The 25,107-nt window shown below is 42.3% G+C and overlaps 1 protein-coding gene and 1 non-coding gene across 3 annotated transcripts; both read right to left on the bottom strand.

Moving 5' to 3' along the window:
* Positions 1-1,933: 1,933 nt before the first annotated feature.
* On the bottom strand, positions 1,934-19,983 carry PPP1R8 (protein phosphatase 1 regulatory subunit 8). 2 transcript variants are annotated; one of them, XM_086330976.1, is made up of 8 exons: positions 19,906-19,983; positions 17,917-17,977; positions 15,786-15,866; positions 12,711-12,864; positions 11,104-11,324; positions 9,425-9,569; positions 4,608-4,672; positions 1,934-3,377 (listed from the first exon to the last, which is right to left on the bottom strand). In XM_086330976.1, exons 1-8 carry the CDS (start codon positions 19,959-19,961, stop codon positions 3,024-3,026), a joined length of 1,137 nt encoding a protein of 378 aa, XP_086187102.1. In that variant the 5' UTR covers positions 19,962-19,983; the 3' UTR covers positions 1,934-3,023. The 2 variants fall into 2 exon arrangements, with proteins under 2 accessions (XP_086187102.1, XP_086187113.1); XM_086330987.1 differs by lacking the exon at positions 15,786-15,866.
* LOC147377498 (small Cajal body-specific RNA 1) lies at positions 16,221-16,386 on the bottom strand. Its single transcript, XR_015153922.1, has one exon.
* Positions 19,984-25,107: the final 5,124 nt, after the last annotated feature.

Below are 25,107 nucleotides of genomic sequence, written 5' to 3'. Positions count from 1 at the left end.
GGCAGGGGTAGTGCCCTGCCATACGCCCAACTCACACGTGTTCGATCTATGTTAGCTGAAGTCCCCACTGCCATCGTTTGCTCACAAGCAAAATGAGGGATCCAGCCAGGATCTCACAAACCCTTCTGACTAAAAATTCTGAGTTGATAATGACAAGCATATCTTAGGCATGCAGTTACCAAGCAGTTGCTCTTGAGCTGTGATCAACCTGTTGTTTTCTGCCAAAAGGTCCTTCTCCATGGGGTTCACCACCCTCTCCCATCCTGGGGAGGTAAACAGGAGTCATCCCCTCCCTTCTCAGCAGAGAGCCCATTAGGGGCATAGGACGCTGGGGAACCAACAGTCAGTTGCTTCTCATCTCTGCATCCCTCACCAGCTCAGTGCTCACCAGAGCAGTGGAGACCATCTGCCGATCCTGGTGGTGAACAGGAGAGGTTTACCTCCCCAGTCATTGGCTAGAGCTGTGTTAGGGGTGAGAGGCAGCTAAGCCCCTTCCTGCAGTATTCCCCTTAGAGGGGCACTAAAACAGGATTGGAATAAATCAGAAATCTGGGTGCCAGGGAAGCCAGGTTTCCGTACCATGCCTCTATTTGCTGTGTAACCACCAAATTCAGCCATTCCTACTTCCACTAAAGTCAAACGGACCTTGGAAAAGAAAGACAGAGCTTTGCAGGCTTGGATATTCTCTACTGAGCCTTGAGACACAAATGAAGTTTTACTCTGCAACTCAAATTCTGAAACCAAATAACACATGGCATAATCTCTTACCAGAAGGATTTTATTACCTAAAATACATCTAAATCTTTTATTATACCTTCTAGTAAGTTGTCCAGTTTGGGAAAAACTTTTCAATTTCCAAACATCTGCTGCTGCTGCTAAGTCGCTTCAGTCGTGTCCGACTCTGTGCGACCCCATAGACGGCAGCCCACCAGGCTCCCCCGTTCCTGGGATTCTCCAGGCAAGAACACTGGAGTGGGTTGCCATTTCCTTCTCCAATGCGTGAAAGTGAAAAGTGAAAGTGAAGTCGCTCAGTCGTCTAGCTCCAGTCTATAGAGCCCGGTGGCAAGCCAACTATGGCTCATACACCCTTCCCCTTACCTCATCCCAGAGGCTGTGTTAACCTGTGCTCAGGCTCTGGAGTCAGAATCCAGTTCCAATCCTGACTTCACTACATGAAATCAGAAGCCTGTTTTCTCATCTGTAAAACAGGGATAAAAACAGTATTCCTTAGGGCTATTAAAATTAAATAAATGCTGCAGATGGTTGCTTGACAGTAGGCAGGTGCTCAACGACTGATTTTTAACCAGCACTAATAGTAACCTTTGCTGTGACGACAGGAAGGTGTCCTCATAAGATGAGGACAGTCATCGTTACGGGAGCCGGCAGAGAAGTTAAACTTCTGCCTAGCTGTGATTTTATAGATCTCTGTTCCTTTTACCAGGCTGCTCCTGCTGTGAGTCCACACTCTCAACCTAAGGGATTTGGAACCTTGTTGGCGTTTTCATCACAAAGTCACATACTTTGTCTCACCATACACAAAGTCCACTTGCTGCACAGTGTTCTAGTATGCAAGACACATCCATCCAGTTCAAACTCCAGCTGAAATCCCCTCTAAACACCCTCAACTTCGCTTGCTTTCACTCCTGTGCTTCCTGAGCTGTAGCACAAATGCACGCAGCTGCAGCCAGAGGGTGGTGGTTACACTGGCACAAGGACACCCGTCTTTGTCTTAACCCACTTTGCTCAGTGAGGCTTCATCAGGGGACTGGAATCTCTAATTAGAATTTCCAATTCATCAGGGGGCATCTTTATTTGTGGTAATAAAACGGGGACACAGCGTCACCTCCCAAGCCTGACAGCTGTACCTCTGACAAATATTCCCTCATGGCAGTGGAAGTAGGTGATGGCAACTGAATCACAAACTGCACCAGAATGACAAAAGTTACATTTAATTTACAATGTAATAAAGGTTACAGGTAAAAAGCTACACATAAAGCGTGAAAAGGCCTATTACACAAATGTACAAATCTCTGTACAAAGCTCTTATCAATGTGTCCTACCTTCGTCTCCTATGTTTGTTAGCCAGGTCTTCTAGTCTTGGAGCTCTGGGTCGAGTGGGGGAAAGAGCCTCCGAACCATCATCTAAAAATGTCCTCTTAGAGACATCCGTTACTTCAAAGTAAAAATCTTTTCCTTTTTAATTAGAATTGCTCTAACTGGTCATATCCTTTAAAAATTGCCTTCATAACACACTCAAAAAGGAAAGTAATACCTTAGAGAGTAGAGGACAGTACCCTGAAATCAAGTGAGAAACTTCTGCAAGTACTCAGATTTGACAAGAAAAACAGGTAAAGTTCAAACAATACTGTAAGTTTAAAACTATCAACCCGTGTCTATGGCACTGGTCAGATGAAAAATCAAAATGTTCTCATTCGAACAGAAAGGACAAAAGAGAAAAGCCTAACTGCTGGACCTCAAAACCACTGACCCAGGAAAACACTTTTGAGTTTAAATCTTAGCTTAACTGGAGAATTTTAAACCCTCTTGTTAAGCAACCTGGAATCCGTGGCAACCCTTCTGCTACCTGGACTTGCAGGGATAGTAGGTATAAATTAGGCTACTGGACCCACAAGGCTGGAGGGGCTTCTGTCACCCCCACAGCTCTGGATTCAACCTGAGGGCCTAGAGTCTCTCCCTGGGGTACGTGACCTTAAAGAAAAATGACCCTAGAAAGAGGGAGAAAAGAAAAAAGGAGAAAAGGAAAGCCTGGGGAAAAGCCAGGGCAATCTATTTAAAAGGATATATGAAACATTTCTCTGCAATGAAAGTGTTCTGAAGACAGGTCTTTCTGGGATATTTCAACCTCACCCCCCGTTTTAATATTACATGGTTAGGACCCCAGGAGACATTCTGAAAGACGATACTGCACACATGAAAAGTTTTTCTCCCTAGTTCATTAGCTCCCCCCATCACCCTTCCACCCCATTCCCACCCAATCCCACCCTCCTCCATGACCAAAAATATCAAATCAGTAAGGAAGGTGTGGGCTTCTTGCCCGGCCACGCCTCTTTTGCGTATTTCTTCTTCTTGGGTTCGTTGACAGCTTCGGGGTTATAGACGGCAGGGTTTGGTGCAGGGTTCATGTTCACTGCTGATGGCACAACAGGGGTCAAGTCCACATCAGGAGCAAGGTTCGGGTATGGCATGGGCAAGCCACCAATGAGTGCTGTCCCATGGATGCCGTGTGGCTGGGAGCCAGCTTCACTGTGCGTGGGGGGCAGGCCCCCGTAGAGTCCTCCACTGAAGGCAAAGTTCTGCATGCGCCTGCTCCCGGATTCCTCCAGGCCCAGGGAGCCAGGGCCCTCCACCCGCTTCTTCTGTGGTTTACAGAGGAGACAGAGGTAAGACAGAAGAGTGCTGTTAGGTTCTTCTACTGCAGTCCTAGAAAAACTGGGACAGGCCCCTGAACCTCTAACTCGGTTGTTTCCCAAACAACCCATCTCACTGTCCTCAAATCTCAGGGCCTGAGGAGACCTTACAGTGGTCATCTAACGTGTGGCTCCCAAACACTGCTCCACACAAACTGTTCACCATCCTATGTCAAACCAAGAAAAATGAGGCCAGTGTGTGAACTTTTCATAAAGTAAGACTTATCCAGTTTAAGTGACTATTCTTTACCCTAAGGTCATGCCTCTCTCTCTCTCTGTTTTTGATGTTAAAATGCCCTTTTAGGAAACAAAGGTGATTAACAGATGGTTGCAAGTATTCTAATTTTTATTTTCTGGGGGGAAATAGACAGCAGAAAATTCCAAAGGAAGAAGAAAGAAGAGAAAGGTACTCAAGGGGAAATGTGGCACAAATTGTATGGAGTTGTATGAAAAAATTTCATCTTGTAGTTTTTCACATTGCACTAAAGTTCAATGAAAGATCTTCCTGAAACAAAGACTAACCAGAAACTTGACTCATTTCTTGATCTAATATATTCTGAAGATTAGAAAAAAAACCAACTCTCTCTAGCAGCTCTGACCAGCATCTTCCAATCACCATTTGAACACCTCTGCCAACAGGGATCTGCTTCCAGGGGCCATTGTTCCCTTTTGGAGCCCTGGCTGTCAGGTAGTTCTCCATGTGTTGAGCACTCAGAACATCTCTGTAGCTTCCACTTCTTGGTTCTTCAATAGAGCTATCTTTAAACCTAACCCAACGTGAGCTGGCTTTCCTATCTGTGTCATTCTTGTTCACAAAATAAAGCCATGGCAAAAGCCAGAGATGCCATGCAGAAGGCAACTATGCCTCCTCTTTGCCTAACAGCGTACTCTGAGTTAAGAAGGGAAGGCTAAAGAAAGGTGGGTCTCTCTGCACCCTACCCCACTGAGAGGTAAATTTACAGACTTGCATCACATCATAATTTACATGCAGCATTAAGCTGGCTCGTCACCTGTAGTTTCTCTATGGCACTCCAGGATCCCGACACACAGATGGGGTAAAAGTATTCCCACAGTATGAAAAACAAGAAAGGAGCAAAGAACGTGTTTTAAAATTAAGCCTACACATGGAAGAGTGGGTTTTTAACCCAGACGATAAAACATTTCAAACATGCCTCCTACCTTGACTGGGACCACTGCAGTCTGCACCATGTTCCGAAAGCGACCAACCGAGGGATCCACATCCTCTGCAAAAAGACATGAGGGCAGGTTAATTCAGTAATCAACCGGGAGGATTAACGTCACACGGCTCAGTGTCAACAGTCATCACAATAACTCATATTAAAACAGTAAAATACAGCCAACACTTCAAGTGTTTGCTGGGTATGTGTTCAATCCTCACAACAACCCTATGAGCTAAGTACCACTAGAGTAAGCATATAACAGATGAGAAAACAATCTCAGGCTTGGAGGAGGAAAATGACAGGCCCAGTCACCTCGCCAGAGAGGAGCCAGGATACAAATCTCAGCAGCCAGAAACAGGCCTGTGCTCTAGACCACTTTCCCATTCCACATACTTCCCTCTTCTGAGGGGAGATTAAAAAAAAAAGCAGACATCATCAATCTCATGTTAGTAATAAAAGAGGGACACCTCAAGAGGTCACACACCACGTACTTTGCTAACACCTGCTCATAAGCGAAAAACAAAATAAGGATTCACACCCAGGGCTTCCAACTTAACTTTGCCTTTCGAGCTGAACACCTGTACACAGGCATACCTCGCTGTACTGTGTCTCACTTTACTGTGCTTTGCAGATATTGCAGGGTTTTTTTTTAAAATTGAAGGTTGGTGGCAACCCTGCATTGTCAGATGATAGTTTGCATTTTTTAGCAATAAAGTATTTAAAGCATTGTAAAGAAACAAGGACATGGTTTTTTTTTTTTAGATATAATGCTACTTTTTAGACATAATGCTATTGTACACTTGTAAATGTAACTTACATATGCACTGGCAAACCAAACAAATCTGCGTGACTTGCTTTGACATTTGCTTTTTTGAAGTGGTCTGGAACGGAACCCATAATATCTCCAATGCATGTCTGTACAAGGAAGACTCACTAAAAGATCTGAAGCCCCTGCCCTGGCAGGGCGGGAGAGCTTTTCACAGCTTACACACACACTACTGCACCCTACAAAGCTTCTAGCTTCATTCATTCACTCTGCCAGAAGAAAGCACTAAGGTCAGGTAACATGCTTGCAATCAGTCTCTCATTTATTAGACAGAAGGCAGGGAAATAAAGAGCAAAACACGGTCCTGTCTTTAAGGAGCTCACAGCTGTAAAGCCAGATGGGTCACAATACAATGGAGGTGCTTCAAGAGAAGTATGAAAGTAGTGATCTTGGAGCACAGACGGGACACTGGGTTGGATGACCTAGAATGAACAGCTTCCTCACTTAAGACGAAGTGTGGGGAAACAGGCAAGCACAGACTTACTATCATTACTAGAAAAAACAACTCCCTGGCCCTTTTATCTTAATACAGTGGTAGGAAAGGAGTTGTTTCTCTAGCAGACATTGTACACCTTATTTTAATGCATTGAAGGTGTTTGCTATTTAAAGAAACACTCCTGTGAGTCCCTTTGGGATATAAAGTATTCCTTATTTAACTGAAGAGCCCCTGGTTTATTTAAGTTTGGCTTTTCACATATTAGGATGCCTCTAAAGAATATATCCTGGAATTACGTACACAAACAATTGTTGTTCAATGAACAAACGAATGAACAGCTTCTATACGGAAAAGGAAAGAGGAAAAGGTACCCAGGCTCATCAGGAAGGAGACAAGGTCTCTAAAAAAAAGGCACCCTTATTTTCTCTCATTACCATAGGAGCCCTGTTCCAATCAGCCCTTCAGGAAAGCTAAATGAAATGCAAGAGCAACTGGAGCCCAAGAGGCATGGCTAACAGGGTATGTGCCCCACGAACACAACAGGCCTGTGGAAGTGAGGACGAGGCCATCGAGGAGACCCTGTCCTGTGCTGGCTGAACGGTGTTCGGTCCTCTCACCCTTTCCTCATTCTCGAGCTATTCGACTCCTGAAGAGGGAGTCTATCCACTGCAGGAAATCTCTGCTCCTGGAAGATCTACCAAGAAGTTCCTTGCCAGGTCTACTTCTGGTATAGGAAAGTCTGCACAGGTAAATGCAAAAGGGCTGGCAGATGATGACTGGGATAATGGCTAACATTTATCAAGAGCTACTGAGTGCCTGGATGAAGCACAAGCTGGAATCAAGATTGCTGGGAGAAATATCAATAACCTCAGATGTGCAGATGACACCACCTTATGGAAGAAAGCAAAGAGGAACAGCCTCTTGATGAAAGTGAAAGAGGAGAGTGAAAAAGCTGGATTTAAAACTCTACATTCAAAAAAGGAAGATCATGGCATCCAGTCCCATCACTTTATGGCAAATAGATGGGGAAACAATGGAAACAGTGACAGACTTTATTTTCCTGGGCTCCAAAAATCACTGCAGATGGTGACTGCAGCCATGAAATTAAAAGACACTTGCTCCTTGGAAGAAAAGCTATGACAAACCTAGAGAGCATATTAAAAAGGAGAGACATTTACTTTACCAACAAAAGACAAAGCTATGGTTTTTCCAGTAGTCATGTATGGATGTGAGAGTTGGACTATAAAGAAAGCTGAGCGCCAAAGAATTGATGCTTTTGAACTGTGGTGTTGGAGAAGACTCTTGAGAGTCCCTTGGAGTGCAAGATCAAACCAGTCCATCCTAAAGGAAATCAGTCCTGAATATTCACTGGAAGGACTGATGCTGAAGCCGAAGCTCCAATACTTCAGCCACCTGATGTGAAGAACTGACTCATTGGAAAAGATCCTGATGCTGGGAAAGATTGAAGGCAGGAGGAGAAGGGGATGCCAGAGGATGAGATGGTTGGATGGCATCATCAACTCGACGGACCTAAGTCTGAGCAATCTCTGGGAGTTGGTAACGGACAGGAAAGCCTGGTGTGCTGCAGTCCATGGGATCGCAAAGAGTCAGACACGACTGAGTGACTGACCTGAACTGAGTGCCGAGCACATATCTGAGGTATTTTCACTTAATCATTTAATCTCCCCATCAATCCTGTGGGGCCAGAACTCTGATATGTCACTTGGCCAGAGGGTCACAGAGCTACCAAGCAGAGATGTGAATTTCACACCCAGGCCCTCTGATCTGAGCCCACGCTCTTAAACACTCTGCCACACTCTCCCTGAACATACTGCCTTCATAAAGTTCCAGGACAATAACTTTCTTCTTTTTCTTTTTAGCTGCACCATGTGGCATGTGAGATCTTAGTTTCCTGACCAGATACTGAACCCATGCCCCCTGCATTAGGAGCAGAGAGTCTTAACCACTGGACCACCAGAGAAGTTCCACAATAATTTTCAAGAGAAAAAACAGAACATATCAGACCCCAGGTCTTCAAGACTTAATGAATTATCTAGTTCAGTCATTCCCATACTGTAGGCTGTTTATCAGTACAAATAAGAGCTTATTAAAACTACAGATTTCTAAGTCCAACCCCTAGAAACTCTTATCTGGCATCCAGAAATAAACTTTCTAGATCAGTCATTCAGCTCCTGACTGGCCATTTCCCTTGGGCATTCACTACTTTGACAAGTTATTCATTCCACTTCACACATCATCAGAAAGTGAACAAAAGTCACTAGAATGAATGCTCCAATCTTTCACAGGAATTCTTTTAATTCTTCTTCTAAATATAAGGATTTGTTGTTGCTTTTAATGCCAAGCCAAATACTTGCTACTCACAGGCTCTGGTTTCACCCACTCCTTCCTCCTGAAGGTCAGCCTTGCAAACACCCACCCTCAGGGTGCCTCCCCCCAATATGCTCTCCTTCATGCACATTTCCCAGCATTCAGGGACCACTGTCTATAGCTGGGAGTCTCCTTCTCCCTTAAGACTACAAAACACATTTAGTATTTTAGTAGAAGTTATAGCCTTAAAAAGGCAAGTCTTCCGTGCAGTTAATAGTGGCAGTAAGTTGTCCAATTTTAAGAGTTATCAGTCATACACAGATCCCCAGGAAGACAACAGTGTCTGCTCTAACCTATACTTAAACTCTGCTATGATACTGCATCAGCAAAGGAGAACTACAGCCATGCTCTATATACTGAATTGTATGGGGCCTTGCTCTAGCTACTTCTTTCACACTGCAACTGGATAATGCTTGAGTGTTCAGGGCACTCCATCAATGAAAAAGCATAGTTTGTTTTATTGTACTTCACAGACACTGAGTTTTTTGTATCGATAAATTTGAAGGAATCCTGCATCGAGTAAGTATTTCAGTGCAATTTTCCCAACAGCATTCACTCACTTCCTAGCTCTGTGTTACATTTTGGTAATTCTCACGTTTCAAACTTTTCCATTATTATTACAGTTGTTATAGTCGGAGAAGGCGATGGAACCCCACTCCAGTACTCTTGCCTGGAAAATCCCATGGATGGAGGAGCCTGGTAGGCTGCAGTCCACGGGGTTGCGAAGAGTCGGACACGACTGAGCGACTTCCCTACAGTGATCTATGACCAGTGATCCTTGTCACTATTGTAAAAAGATTACAACTTGCTGAAGGTTCAGATGATGGCTGGTGTTTTTTAATAACAAAGTATTTTTTTAAATTAAGGTATGTACATTGTCTTTTTAGACGTGATGCTACCACACACTTAACAGACTACAGCGTAGTGTAAACATAACTTTCACATGTACTGGGAAATCAGAAACTGTGTGTGACTTGCTTTACTGAAATTCTTGAACCAAACCCACAATATCTCCAAAGTATGCCTGTACTGTACAAAAATATCTCCCCTGAATATAGCACCTGTTATTCTAAACCTTGTTGAGAAACAACTGACCTACAGGTTGTGTAAACTACTCTCTAGGATCACAGCCTTTTCATCAGAAAAAACCAGGAAGACATCTCACCTGGGTTGATGATCTCATCATCCTCACTAAAGGTCACCCGTGAGTTCTTCCTCTTCCTCTTTGGTCTCTGAATGTCCAGATTCCCCTCCTCAATGGTGAGAGTGGAAATCCGCTTGTTGTGGGCAGTGTTGAATTCTGTCAGGTTCTGGGCCAGAGTTCACACAGGAAAGACAGGAATGAGTACACAAGGAATTTGAAGGAGAATATTAACAAACAAAGAGCAGGAAGGGATTAGGAGCTAACCTTGACCTCTTCACATAGATGAAATTCTCTTTTGCATCCAGAAAAGATTACTGTCCCTAAATAGCTAATACCAGCAAGACTCATTTGACAGAATGTGGAACATCTTCAGTGACCAGTGAGGCAGTGATATTCAAAAGGGGATAAAGGACCTTGAGCTGAAAACAAGACATCTGTGCAAAAACCCTTGAATTGAGGTTTAGGGGTTTTTTGAAGAAGGTTTTCGTGTCTTCATGCTGAGAATTAAAAGAATGCGACTGGGAAGAAATTCAAGAACTGTTTTAAGTAACAAAACAGATGAGAAAGAAAAACTGACAGTTTCTTTCCCAGTAGCTCGCTCCTTTAAAACTAGCTAGGACGCTGCCAGTGCACTGAATATTTGGCATTAATATTTTGTCACTCCCCATCCCTGTCTGGCCCCATTTCTATTCATAACTATCCATCCATCTCAGTGATTAACCTGGCCTCAGCACTGCTGCCTGCCTCTTTTCAATCCCTTGGACTTATTTCAATCTGCGCTGCAGTTTGAGACATCCCAAATGTCTTGAGAACAAGACCTAGAGATACAGGAGGAGGCATGGAAGCAGCCTGGAAAAGAATGGGCAAGAGGGACTGCCAGCCAGGCCCCTGGCCATAAGGCTACTTATTTACAACCAAGTAACTTCTGAGTTGTAAGATTTCTACTGTGCTTTTTTCTTCCTAAGATTTGGGAAACTGCCTCTGTATACAAGAAGAGTAAATGTGTGTGGGTGGTTACGGACAGGCAGGCATTTGATCTACCTGGATAGACCAGTCACACCAATACAGTGACAGACATGTGAAGACAAAAGCTACACCACCAACTACTGGGGTCAACTCTAGACAAGGAAAACCTTAACACATCAAAGTCAAATCTTGTACAATTCAGGGCAGCCAGGTCCAGAGCAAAAGCAGTCTAGTTCTACTCAGAAGATTCTTGGGCTGACTGGATGGTATCCAAAAAAGCTACATAAATGAATGAAAGCTTCAATCTCTGTAAGCCAGTGCTGTTCAAACAAACTTTCTGGATGATAGAAATGTTTTCTATCAGAGCTATTTAGTATGGTTAGTCACTAGCTACATGTGACTCTTGAGTACTTGGAATGTGGTTAGTGGCTACTGCATTGGATAGTATAGCTCTTAAGAAATGTAACTCCCAGCCTGGCTTCTAACATGCAGCAAAGGTGCCCAAGACAACCATAAGGGTCTACTGGTTAGTCAGCCCTGGATATATTTAACCAAACCCACACAATGCAGATTTCCAAGGGCCACACCACACTGGCAAAGTGGCAAAGGCTTATCACTCTGTTCAAGAAAACCTCCAGCTGCTAAGTCACTGGATTTCAAGCTACACAGAACAGCTACATACTGCAAAAACCAGAGTCTCCAAGACGTAACAATGACACAGACAATAGAATTACATCAAGTTCCGTCTCCTCCTCGGGAAGCCCCAGTAAGCCCTTGAGTTCATCATCCTCTCCACCCATCTTCTCATCTCCTTTCACAGCTGATGGCAATGTCTGAGGCTTCTCACGGAGAGTGTATGCCCGTGTGGATGCACCAAATGAGACCGTGGAGTCGATGGGAATTTGCTGAGGCTTGTGAGGCTCCAACCGAATGTGACCCAAGAAAGTGCCGTGTGCTGGGAATAACCAAATCAGAAACGTAAGAGAGGAAAAGAAAAAAACAAACAAAAAACAAACCTGAGTTGCAGAAGAGAAGCTTCTGCCAGCACATCAGTTTTGCTTTTTAAAACAGAAATGGCATTGGGTCCACTTTGCATCCCTTGTCATGAGTCACACTGAAAAGGAAACTCCTTCACTGAATCCTTTATCACTACAGTGGATTTCTTACACATCTACAGAGCTGCTGTTACCCCACATAACAAGTTTCTCTGCTGCCAGACTGACTCCATTCTGGGTCCAGCAGGAAAGGCTCCAACCCAGCAAAAGCCATTCCCCGCAAGGAGGAGGACAGGAACTGCTGCAGTCTGACCTCTCCAGCCCCAAGCCTAAGGAATACAGGAACTGCTGGACTGGTAGCAGTCATACTTGGGGATTCCCCAGGATAAGAAATGAGGCTGGCTGAAACACGTGCAATACCAATGGCAAGGTAGGCCAAAAATCCTACTGGAGAGTCTGGATATTTTTCCATGTCTACATTCTGCATATTATGAAATGGAGAAAAAAGATGACATAAATTTTCAAGTAAGTGAGTCTGAGTGAACTCCGGGAGTTGATGATGGACAGGGAGGCCTGGCGTGCTGCGATTCATGGGGTCGCAAAGAGTTGGACACGACTGAGCGACTGAACTGAACTGAACTTATGAGACAAGGCTCTCCAAAAACCATCATAACCATACTGGGGTAATGTGTGCATGTGTATGGGGAGGGGGAAAAGGAGTAAAACACAATCAACCCAGGAAGGAGATCCTTTACGTTCCATGCTGCAATTAATTATACACAGGTGAAAATGAACAAACTTCAAGGCCTCATGTAATCAAGTTTCAATTGCATTTCTGAGATTATCTCTGACAAACTTGAAAATCTTATAGTTAGGGTGTGCTCAGAGAATTAAAATTGATATTAGTAGTAATAGTCAAAGCAAAATGTAGCTGAGATAAAGAACCTATTATAAAAAATGAACTTGCTCAAAATAAGGATTTTTTTTAATGTCCTGTACCCACAACTCTGCTACATTAATGGAGCTAACCACAGCTTCTGCTTAAACTGGATCACAATCTCACAGGGGCCTATAAACACATTCCCTAGTTCCTAGGTGTTTTTTTGTTCTCTCTATACCTATTAGTCTCTTCAGGAAAGTACTCCCTAAAATCTTCTTCTCTCTCCACTCATCAATTACTTCAGTAAAATAGGAAATACCACAGGAATGGAGGACTTATTCAAAAACCAAACATAAACTTCTTTGATGAACAATAAAACACAATTTCAAATCTGAAGAACCCAAAGAGCATCTCCACACTGCCCAAAAGGGAATGTGTAAAATGGGATGGGATATGAGTTACTTACTACTGTTGAGATCTATAAGGAAAACTCTCTTCAGATGCTTGTGGTAGACCAAGGCAGCATGGACCCGAGAGCAAGACTGGTGGTCAATTGTGAAGTCGCACAAATCAGGGTTTCGCCCAAATAAGTAATACTTCTTCTCATCGATAATCAGTTTCTAAATAAATATAAAATACTACTTAAAGCTGGTTTCAACAGGGTTTAGCAAAGTCTTCCAATAAAAGTAGAGCATATTAACATAAAATTCCTTGTCAAAGTAAAAATATATATATACGTATGTATATGTATATATATTTCCTATTATTCTTCAAGATAAAGAGCTCAGAAAAATTTACTAACATTTTTGGGGGTTGGCAATGATTATCCCCAAATACAGTGGTCAAATGTTGAGTGCCGAAATGAAAAGAACTTTCCCTAATCCTATTAGATGTAAATGGCCTGCAAGAGAGGTTGTCTTCTTTTCATTGTAAATTTAAGATTTCACTTAACTTTAGGTTGAGCAGGAAATAAAAACCTAAGGCATGCCTATAAAGGAATAAGACCTCTTTTCAGAAAAATACATATTCAAATGAAGATTATCAACTGGTTCGCAAAGGAAGGGAGGTATAAACACTTACCTATATGCTAATCATGCTGCCAGAGCCCCAAAATATTTTTGGAACCCCCTTGAAATCAGAATTACATTAGACATCACTGTATGAGCCTCTAGATCTACCTTTATGGCCCCATTTCATTTTGGCACAAAAAAGCATTACTCAGAGTTAACTCTAAATGAGTACTTGCTTTGTCCAAATATGGTATGACTTCATAGGGCAAAGATTTTCCAGGTTTGAGGGAAGAGAACGTACAGATTTACATTTATTGTGAGGCGAACGTGATAACCACAACACTACGGAAACTGGATTGTACAGATTTACATTTATTGAAGGGCTATTTTTTGCTAGGCATTTTAAGCATTATCTCATCTAATCCTCAAAACAAGTCTGTGAACTAAGTATCACATTTATTATAGAAAGTCAAAATGTTAGTTGCTCAGTTGTGTCCGACTCTTTGCAACCCCATGGACTGTAACCCGTCAGGCTCCTCTGTCCATGGAATTCTCCAGGCAAGAATACTGGAGTGGGTTGCCATTACCTGCTCCAGGGAATCTTCCCGACCCAGGGATCGAACTGGGGTCTCCTGCATTGCAGGCAGATTCTTTACCGTCTGAGCCACCAGGGAAGCTTATCACCTTTATTATTAAACATAAGAAAATAAATTCAGAGAGATGAATCTAGTCATTCAAGGCAGTCAGGCTGGTTAACTAGCAGATGTGGGATTTAAATTCAGGTATGAATAACTTGCAACGCTAATATTCTAAACAACAGTGCCATGGGTCTGAAATAATTCTGAGAAGAACTCCAAAATGTTTCTAACCACTCCTGTGGAACTGGAAAAAATAGAACTATATAATGTCTCAATATAATAGCAGAAAAGAGGATGTTGCAGAGCAGCAAACTGTTATTTTAAAAATTGCAGGGGCTGACGTAGCACTGTTAACTTTTATTTTGCCAAAAAAGAACTTTCTTTTAAAATTGTCACCAATCATTTTATAAAAGAAAGGTCATTTTAACAAAAAAGCAGGGAGGAAAAGGATAAAGGGTCACTCTTTGAGTTGAATTTAGCTTTATGAAAAACTCACTACACTGTCTTTTTCTTTTAATCCTAGATCAGTAAAGCTTTTCCAACATACTGGTTGTGGACTGGGCTGTCACAGATGAAGGACCGTAGGTTAAATTTTTGCTAACACTTCATTCAGTTCTTAAGGTCTACAATTTGAGCCTTTGAAAAATAACCCTCATTCATATATATTATGTTGTTCCTTTACAGTTTTTATTTTTATCTGCACCAAGTGGCTTGTAGGATCTTAGTTCCCAGACCAGTGACTGAACCCGTGCCCTTGGCAGTAAAAGCGCCGATCCCTAACCAGGAATGCCAGGGAATTCCCTGTTTTTTTTTCTTTAAACAGAATGTCTCACTAAGCTCTAGTTCACATTTCACACTATGCTCCTTCTAAAATCCCTGAGAGAAGACAGCACAAAGCTGAGCAAGGAAGTACAGTCAAATTAGGATGGTACCAGGCTAGGAATCAAGAGGCTTATTTTTCGTTCCTGGCTATGTCACTGAACTCACGGTGGGCTGCTATTCTCCCCTGTGCTTCAGTGTTCTTACAAAACCAGAAATGCACCTCACATGCTGGTAACAGTTAACAACTGCTGAGTACTTAAGTGCACACATTGTGCTGTGAGTTTTATGCTATGTCATTTCATCTTTACAGCCACTCTGTGAGGCAAGGAGGTACTATTATTCCTATATTTATAGATAGGAACAGTGAGGCATAAAGAAATTAATTAATATATGCAAGTTCACACTGCTAGATATTTATAAACTGGATTACAAATTCAGGTCTGATTTCACACAGTCTAAGCTTTTATAACCACTATATATTTTCTTCACTCTTCCTGCATCAAAAAATCTACCATATGGCAAAAAACATTTAAGGAGTGAACAAGTAGTATAGGTCATAATCTTAATTTTTTTTTAAACACTTACCCAGTTACTTGCCAGCTTATACGTTAAGGCTCAAAGGGATGGGGGTCACCTTTGGGAAACTCTGTCCAGCAGAGCCCACTTGCTGCTGGGAGAGCTTGTTCCAGGCCCCTAGTGCTAGGGGGCATCAAGATTTAACAACAGTCTGACAGCTCAATCCCACAATCATCCCATGCCTGCTTAGACCCAAATATTAAGACTTGGGTTAAAAATAAGATATTGCTTTAGAATTGTGAGAGCCCTAAAATGTCAACATGTTATTTTCTCTAGGTAATATCTATGCAAGTTGAATCTCATAGATGCATTTCCCATTCGTATCTATATGCACATACATGATGTCTTCACAAACTTAAATTTGCTAACCACAGAACTCACAAGCTGGACTTAAACAGTCATAAGACCACCAGCTCTTGGGTTCTAATACAAAATTGATCACCTTTCTATGATTCCCAGCTTCCCTGGTGGCTCAGTGGTAAAGAATCCACATACCAATGCAGGAGACACAAGTTTGATCCCTGGGTTGGGAAGATCGCTGGAGAAGGAAATGGCAACCCACTTCAGTATTCTTGCCTGTGAAATGCCAAGGACACAGGAGCCTGGTGGGCTACAATCCATGGGGTCACAAAAGAGTTGGACACAACTTAGCAACTAAACACCACCACCACAAGGTGTCAATACCAGAGATTTAGGTGTTTAGAGAAGAAAGAGAAAAAGCCTCCAAATTAAATATGCACATTCACAATTAAAGGTATCTCAATTACAGAAGTGTGAAAATGTAGAGGAAAAAAACAGTATGCCTCAGAAGCAAGAAAATGAGTGAATTCTAAGACAATTTGCTTCTTCTGTCCAGGTGAATGATGCACTGGCCCTTCAGTAGTCACTAAACCACAACTGCTTAACTAGCTATGGCTAATACCATTATCCAGTTGTGCCTCTGAGTTATAACTCAGAGTGTATCTTTACACCCTGGGCTTAAAAGACTCATGGCTTTTGTTTTAATATTGCACTTCTTAAACCCAGCTATCACAACACATCACAGGCCTCTGACATAAGGCTTGGACATAGATAGCTCGGTTAGTATCAAGTGCTGCCTAAATCCTTAAATAATAAGCAGATTTGGAGTCTATTTCTCTCAGAAACAACACAGCGATACCTATGGATTGTAACATGACACCTTTGTGGCAACTCAGCATACCTAAGAGCACTGAAAGACATTACCAGTTAATGGAAACCAGTAATCAGAGGGATGTTTGACAAGTTGAGAGTGCTTTGAAAATATATATTATTTCTCAAAAGAATTATGATATTATCCTTAAAGTTTCTTAAAGCTCCTTACTGTTTCTCCCTATTTCAAATTAAAGATTTATTATATTCTGGTTAAAAAAATAGATTTCTGTATGTCTATTCAGCAACATTTTATATGTGTGGAACAGTTTATAGTTTAAAAAAAAAAAAGAAGACATTTTAGCTAAATTATTCCCTTGAATAATCCTGATATTTTGTAACCTTTAAGACAGAAGAACCCAAGACAAAGTGGTTCTAACTGACTGGCTAAGGGCTTGATGAATTAATCACAACTTCTGCCTTAATGTTTTGCAAAATACATGTATCACTACAACATCCTGAAGGTGAAAACAATGTATTTATACAACAGCCTTCAGGAGATCTCACAGACAGTTTTCATTATGGAGTGCAATGTTTTTACTATATACACCAAAGAAAAATAACTGCACTCAACAATAGGGCCTTGAACTTAAAATGTTATCTGAGCAAGCAAACCTAAAATTGGTTGAAGACATGGAGACTCACAACTCGATGGCCACAGTGGGCTTAATCCCCATTTCTTGGTAAATAAATGGCAACAAAAGAATTAAAAAAAAAATCCACACAACCTAATAGCTAAACAAAACTCGTGTTCTCTTGCAGTTCTATGTGGTTTTCATTCTAGAAACTTGGAGAAAAGCTAGAATTCTGCTACAGTTGTTCTTTATAGTACTTACTTTGATTATAATCATGTAAATTTTTGTTTGGTTCTGTCTTTCCCACCAGATGATTTCTTTGAAAACAGGAACCATGTTCATTTTGTTCACTGCTGTATTCCCTATGCCGAGCACAAAGACTGGCACATAATAAGCACTCAGTAAATGTTTAAATGAATGAATGAATTTCATCACCATTTCCATTCTCTTTTTTGAACATGTGTCTTAGTTTATTATCTTCTAGCTTGAATGTCATAAAAGCAATTTAAAAGCTGAATTCAATCTATATAATTCACTTTCTTTAATTATTGCAGATCTTGCACCTTCCACACAATTCCACATACTCAGAGAGAAGGAATTCACCAAGTTATAGGGCATCCAGTTTCACTGAGGCCTACAGGCCCATGATCTATTAAAACCCTTCATTTGGAAGGTAAGAGAAGTCACAAAAAAACTGAGTATCTGTGGAGATACACATTGGCATGTGTTTTATCACTATGTGCTTTTAATGGAAAAAAAATCAGGATGAACAAAAGTAGCATTGCTGGAAAACAAAGCACAGGAGAGGGGGTGGAAAAGTGAGTCACTGGCAAGAATCTTTAGTGTGGTGGGGAAAAAAGGGAAGACGTGTATTTCCATACCTCAATTAGCTTGTCTCCTTTGACTACATCCAGATGTAAACCAGGAGGGGGTTTACCTGCCCTGAAAAGTAACAGTGAAAAAATATTTTCAGGGTGAGTTTGTAAATGCCATTTACAATCATTATCCCATTCAACACTGGAGCTCTCTTACCAGCCTATAATTAGTTCATGTTCAAGCAGAAATGTCATCTACTTTACTGTTATTATAGCTCCTTTCTGCATTTGACACTTACCTCCCCAGTGATTCAACTGCTCTAAAACATATTTCAGGGGATCTGTATTTAGAGCAGCACCAAAGAAACCTGTATTTTAACACTGAATTATCTACCTTGGAGAGAAAGCAGCACAGATAATTCAAGTACTATAGTCGGAGTTGTCTGGTCACTTTGAGTTTGAGCCTAAGATTTGCCACTACCAATAATTACCATACAACGGTAGAATAAATCAGTTGGTGTCTGGGGCTGATCAAGGTAGACTCATCACAGAAGAAACAGAGGGTATTGTCCTGAACTGAGGTCAAACCAGATATGTAATTTAGGCAGTTAGGGCAATCCAAAACTATGCCATGAAACCAGGTACCAATAAATACAAGAGATATTTGTTAACTTTGAACAGGTCATTCTACAGTGGCATGTATAAGGGAACTTTTCTCTATACTCCTATAATCATACCATCCAAGGGAGACAAATATATGTCAAAGCACCTAACACAATGTCTGGTGCACACCAGACGTTAAGGAAATGATAAGTGATCTTATACAGTCTCTTCTAACTATAAATTTACTATCCTGGCCCAGTAAACTTATAGTTAGAAGACATAAGTAAATATTCTGAAATCAATGTGGCAAGGAACCGAAATGGACACAATTTGCAGACTGGAGCAGCTCTGCGTTACAGAAGTGCAGAGGGACCCAGAAAATAGCTACACATTCCCTTGTTTCCTGTGTTTGCTCCTCTGAAGTTTGAAGAACAATCTTACCAGAGTCCCAACATCTACGCACGCGTTGCGTGCACACACACACAAACACAAATGCATCCATTTACATCTAGCTGAAGATACAACATAGTCATCTCACAAGCCTGACCCAACTCCTATATGGTGGTTGCTGGGAGGACAGTGCATTGGACAAAAGCCCATTTTGTCTGGAAACCAGGGAAAGCCAAGTTACATCCAAAATATGCTTTCTGAACTCCTACTATGTGTCTGGCTCAGGCCTAGGAACTGTGACTCTACAGATACATTAGGCAGCCCTTGAGGGATTCAATATAACGGAGCCAGAGAGTAACACACACAAACAATACACTGTGACGAGCAGACACAGCTCTAACTCGGATGGGTCGCCTTACCGGGCAATTTATATAATTAATCGTGTACTCCACTCAAAGACTAAAATTATTCCATTATTCCCAAGAACTTGAGAAGGGAGGAAAGGGGTTCATCCTAACAAGCAAGGATGCCCTCTGGTGCCCGACTTCGCGCTGGTGGCTAAGAGCACAGGAGTAGGTCAGAGCTGTTCCTGCCCTCAGGGAGCTCCCAGTCAGCGAGAGATAGGCAAGGGCCGCACCAGGCTGCAGTAACAACCGCGGGATGCGAGGCTCTGAAAGGGGATCGGGGCCAGGAAGCTAGCTCGCGCGCGCTCGGGACAGAAAGCGGGGGGCAGGTACCGGGCTCCACAAGAGCACCAGGCACTCAGTCAGGAGTTGGGGTAAGTTCGAGACCAAGGCCCCGAAGCGCCCCGGCAGCCGGCTGACTTCCCGAGGGGCTCCCTAAGCCAGCGCCTCAGAGCCCCCAACTCTGGGTTTCCTCGGTTTCTGGGCCCGGGCTCCAAGCTCCAGGTTCCTCCACACGCCGCCCGGCCCGACGGACACTTCTCCCTCTGTCAGTCCTAAGATGTTTGGGCCGTTCGGCTCGCTGCGAGAAATCAGCCGCCCGGCCGGCACAGGCCAGCGCAGGCCTGGCCACTCCAGCGCTGGTCGCCCCGCCACTCACCAGGTCGGGCAGTCGAACAGCGGGAGGCTGGAGCCGGAGTTCGCGGCTGCCGCCATCTTGCGTCTCCCCCTCCCATTTGGCGGGCCCGAAGCACGCTGGGAAACTGGAAGACCCAGAGGGGGGAGAGGCGGCTTCCCAGCGACCTGTGCGTCTGCGCGCGCGCGCACACACACACCCACGCACGCACGCACGCACCGACGCACAGGGCGCTGTAGTAGCGGTGGACACTGGGATCCCGTTTAGAGGTGTTTTTCAGGGTTTGAGAGAGTTGACCTTCCCCGGAGGCCAGGGCTTCTCTCGGCCGGCAGTTGTCTGAGGAAAATGGGCTCGTAGGGAGGGGTTCGGTTTCCCTCTACGTTCTTTTTGCAAAGACGCTCCCAGGCTCTGAAGTCTTGTGATGCCACCCTTGCCCTGGGCTCGCACCGTCAGCCTTTTGACTCCCAAGATGGAGAGAAGCTAGAGGGTATAGGGCTTAGGGATTGGAAAAACACCGGTCTGCTGTGTCTCCTCTAATGGTCCTGAGAAGCTACCTTTCGGGGTCGTGTAAACTCTATAGACAAACAGCCAGGGACGGATCCAACCAGATGGCAGGCGTCCAGATCATCAAAACGCATGACTGAAAAAGGTTATTTAATCAAGTGGAGGCCTCTTTGGATTTTAAAATTTTGGTCATAGTGACTAGATTGTATAACGAAGACAGGATACAGGTCTGCTTTTGTCCAACAGCTGGGTGAAAGATCATCAGCAGGGCTTCTGGTTGTAATGGCTTATGTCTAATGCTGCTGCTAAGTCGCTTCAGTCGTGTCCGACTCTGTGTGACCCCATAGACAGCAGCCCACCAGGCTCCCCCGTCCCTGGGATTCTCCAGGCAACAACCCTGGAGTGGGTTGCCATTTCCTTCTCCAATGCATGAAAATGAAAAGTGAAAGTGAAGTCGCTCAGTCGTTTCCAACTCTTAGCGACCCCATGGACTGTAGCCCACCAGGCTCCTCCATCCATGGGATTTTCCAGGCAAGAGTACTGGCATATGTCTACTGAGTGCTTATTTGGGCAAGAATTTAGTCTATATGGATCATCTCATTTAATCCTTAAAACTCTCTTTGAAATAGGTATTATGATCCCTGAGGGGAGGCTCAGAGAGACTGAATTGCCCAGAATCACGCTAGAACGAGTGGGATTCAAACCTAAATCTGTATGAGGCCAAAGCCCATGCTCTTGAATCATCACTCTCTCTCACACTTTGATGTTGATATGATTATATTTATTTTATTAGCATGCAACTGAAGCCCAGCACTTTTTCAGTTTTGTGGAAAACATGAGAGGATTATCCAACCTGTTTTTTTCTTTTAAGGAAACCAAATGCAAAATTACTGTTCACCTATAAAGAGGCATTGCACAGCAGATTATCTCTTTCTATGGTGGAGTTCTTGTCCTGATTCCCTACTACTGGTCCTCTAGATTTTAAATCTAACATCAACCTGTTCAAAAGATTTTGCCCTGGGTGACATCTCCAGGCATCAAGATTTAACTGTAGCATATTAACTTAGAATTTAAAATGATCAACTGTTAGGAGAATCACATGTTCCACTGGTCTTCAAAAGCACAATAAACTCATCCAGCAAGGATGTTAACTGGTCAGATCACTTCTTTTTTTGGGGGGGGGGCTGCATGTGTGGCTTTCAGGATCTTAGTTTCCTCACCAGGGATTGAACCCGGGGCCACAGCAGTGAAAGCACCAAGTCCTAACCACTGGACTGCTAGGGAATTCCCTCAGATCACTTATCTAATGAACGGGTTAATATAACCCTTTTCCAGGCCTGTGATTCCAAAGATAGACTAGGCCAATAGTTCTAAACTTGGTTTCAGGGAAACAGGCTATAGCTTCCTTCTTTGAGCACAAGGACTTGATTCTTAAAAAGAATTAAATTGTCTCAAGTGTTTTGAGTATAACAGAAAAGAGAAGGTACTTTTATCTGGAGAGATTGTGTGGGCCTTTGAGGTCCTATGCCCTTTTCAGGCATGAGGTGGTACTGAAGGCATTTCTAGCTGTCAGTGACCTTAATAACATGTCAGCTTTCTTTCAATTTCTCAGCTTCCATGGGTGGTCCATTATTTAATCCCTTATAATGCTGAATATACACCCAAGAAAACTAAAACTATATTCTTACCCTTATAATTCTTTATTCCTTGGCCATTTCCCCTGTCTTCAGCACAGCTAATATTCACACTGACCGCTGATGTGATGTAATGGCACACTTACCTAGGCCTTATAAAGCAAAATGCTCTTTGTTTGGGTACCAATGATGTCAGTACAGATGCAAACTAGAGGACAGCAGTCTAGGAGGTGAACCTTTTGAAATGTAAAGACTGATAGACTAGCTGCCAATGGGTTTTGGTATCTCAAAAAAGATTAGTTTCTTAGACTTTGAGACTTCCTTAGAATAGAATCTAAAGACATAAGGAATATACTGAAATAAAAAAAAAAAACTTCCTTAGAACATCTTTGATATGAATGATCAGATGGAGACACTGAAAAAAAAAATTGTTTGTATAGAGATGGTACATCAGGAAACTTCATTTAACCGGATGGTGAACAAAAAATTTACAAGGTGCTAAGAAAAGAAAAGATGTTCATGAAAAGTGAATAGAAATTGCCATTACTCCGGATTGTTAAAGCTTTGTGAAAGAGGTGGTGGAAGGACAGTTTGTATTAATGATGAACAGAGACAGTGTATAGGTCTAAAGGTCTGGTTTTGAAGTCTGTGTGCTTGAGATCAGATCCTGGCGCCACTGCTCCTAAACTGTGTGCCCTTGGCCAGGCCACTTACTACGCCTCAGTTTCCTAATCCATAAAAATAGGACAAGAAAAATACATCTCTTCAATGGTTTTGTGGCTATAAGATGATAAATGTAAAATGTTTAGCATAGTGAATTGTCTGTAGTAAGGGCTTCAATATCACCCCACAAATGACCAAGGAGAGCACTTCCACGAGCCTTTAAATTCCTACAGCAGACCACCATCCTTGGCCTCAGCTTCTTCAGCTGTAAAGCGATGGGGCTAGTCTAGATGAGTGATTCAGACATTAGAGACGTCATGGACTAGGAGAAAAAGAAAATACTACAGCAGCATCAACTTTTATTTTGCCAACTAAGATTTTTAAATGAAGACTGTGACCTAACATCACCACCTTTTCATTTTCATAATCTTTTTAAAAAGTGATGCCATTAGCTCAAAGATGGCACTTTAAAAAGCCTACTAACATTATTTTTCTCATTTCTCCATGGACTGTAAAAATTTGGTCCTCAATCAGAGTCCCACATTATCAGAGTCCTATCCAACTTTATCTCTTTTAAAAATTAAGTACTATTTTGTCAATCAAATTTCATTTTGGATAAGGATTCAAATGAACTCCTCAGTTGACCTAAAAGCAGATCAAGGGTTAGAATCAAAATCTTTCAAGCTATTCCCTGGCAAGATGGAGATTCTGAAGTAGTTGTAATTCATAGTGCTGGAAAGCAATACTGAAAAATTCTTTGAAACCTTGGGATACCCTAAACATGCTTAGAAAAGCAGGGAGGAAGCAGGTGATTCCTACTCCTAGAAATTGAGTTCTATCTAACACTGAGTTGGGTTCTGGTCTGCATTTAGTGACCAAAAGTAAGTTTCATTTCCATGACTGAGAACTGCCTCTGAACAGAAGAAGGGGGAAAAAAAAAAAAAAAAAAAACTGAAGGGAGAAGGCTCAAGGTGTTTTAATGTGCACTGACTGAAGCATAATTTCATTTTGATATTTTTGCTAGTGGTACAAGGGAGTGTATCTCCACTCCTTAACAAAACAAAACCTGTTCAGGGAGCACAGATCTAGCAGCTAACAAGTTCTTGTTCTCGAATATTCACAGAGGAAGTGGCCCGCATGACACTTCTACTCTACCCTATACTACAGCACTACAGTTTTAATTCACTTGAAGAGAAAACTTTCCATAAAGAAAGGAGAAAGGGAGAAAGAGAAAAGGAAAGGAATACAGACACAAACAGAATTTGTATGTTCAGACTAAACCCTTGTGATCCTTATAATCAGAGAATTTAAAGCTATAAAAGAGCAACTGAGGACACTTGGGGCCTATGGGTTAAGTAACTTGTTCAAATATCTATAGTGAGTAAACGAGAGAATTAAGATTCTCCAGGCCTTCTGTACCCCAGTCTAGTTTTTGACCTCCAAACCAATGGTTTTCAACCATGGTTATATCTGAGAATTATCTGGAGCTTTAAAAGCCCCTATATCCAAGCTATAACCCCCGCTAACTAAATTAGAATCTTGTGGCAGGGGTACTGAAATATCAGTATTTTTTTGTTTCTAATGTGAAGACATAGTTAAGAACATCACTGCCCTAAACCATGGTGCCCTCAAGGTGGATGAAGCACAGATAAGGATGATTCTGTGGACAGGTTTGTTAGGCCCATTTAGCAGAACCTCTTGGTGGCAAGTTCCAGGCCATTGCAATTCTAGGCCAAGGTCATATTTGAGACCCATGATTACTATTACCACACCACCATGGGATTACATAGTATTATAGAACAGAACTATGGTGGCTTCATTTAACCCAAACTGAAAAGTGTTTTGTTTTTTACAATCAAGCCTTTTTTTTTCTTGCCCGGAGTGTTATAAATGATGTATTCAGGTCCAAGTATAATTTAGAGCTGAAGGGGCAGTGATTGTAGAACCAATGAATTAGCTCCGAAGCTGCTGCCTAGGCCTCTGTGACACCCCAACAGCTCTATTCTGTTCTTCAAGGAAAGGGCCTCTTCCACCCCCAAACCAATCCTCACCTGATCTCCAGTTTTCTTGCAGGTCTCAGTTTTTCTCTGGACAGCACATCATCCGATATCTACTGCATTAGGATGTTAACGCATAGAAACTTATAATAGAAGCTTTTAAAATGTTTATTTGTATTATAAGGGTGAAATGATGCAAGAGTGCAAAGAAACTTAAGTATTTAGCCCTTGTTTCCCTGCTGTTCACATTATTTTAGGAAAAGAAGATTAAGTAACATTAAAAGGAATGGAAGAAGTAAATATAAATATACCCAGCCAAATCCTCTAATTCACTAAAGGATGAACTGAAATTGTTGGCCCAATTCACATTTATTGAGAACCTAAAAAAATTACTTCCCCTGTAACTTCCCTGGACCTGTGAAAAAGGG

Source organism: Bos grunniens, chromosome 2 (genome assembly GCF_055505025.1).
Source record: "Bos grunniens cultivar Pamir isolate PY7600 chromosome 2, Bosgru_T2T1.0, whole genome shotgun sequence".
Classification (NCBI taxonomy): Eukaryota; Metazoa; Chordata; class Mammalia; order Artiodactyla; family Bovidae; genus Bos; species Bos grunniens.
Note: the sequence above shows the minus strand (reverse complement) of the source record. Positions and strands in the feature narration are given on the sequence as shown.

Bases quoted from the DNA above. Each gene is read 5' to 3' on its own strand.
- PPP1R8 (XM_086330976.1), bottom strand. From the start codon at position 19,961: ATGGCGGCAGCCGCGAACTCCGGCTCCAGCCTCCCGCTGTTCGACTGC. The intron at 17,978-19,905 runs GTGAGTGGCGGG...GTTACTTTTCAG, and splicing joins CTGTTCGACTGCCCGACCTG to GGCAGGTAAACCCCCTCCTG. The intron at 12,865-15,785 runs GTATGTGGATTC...ATATTTATTTAG, and splicing joins AACTTGTGTCTCCTGCATTG to AAACTGATTATCGATGAGAA.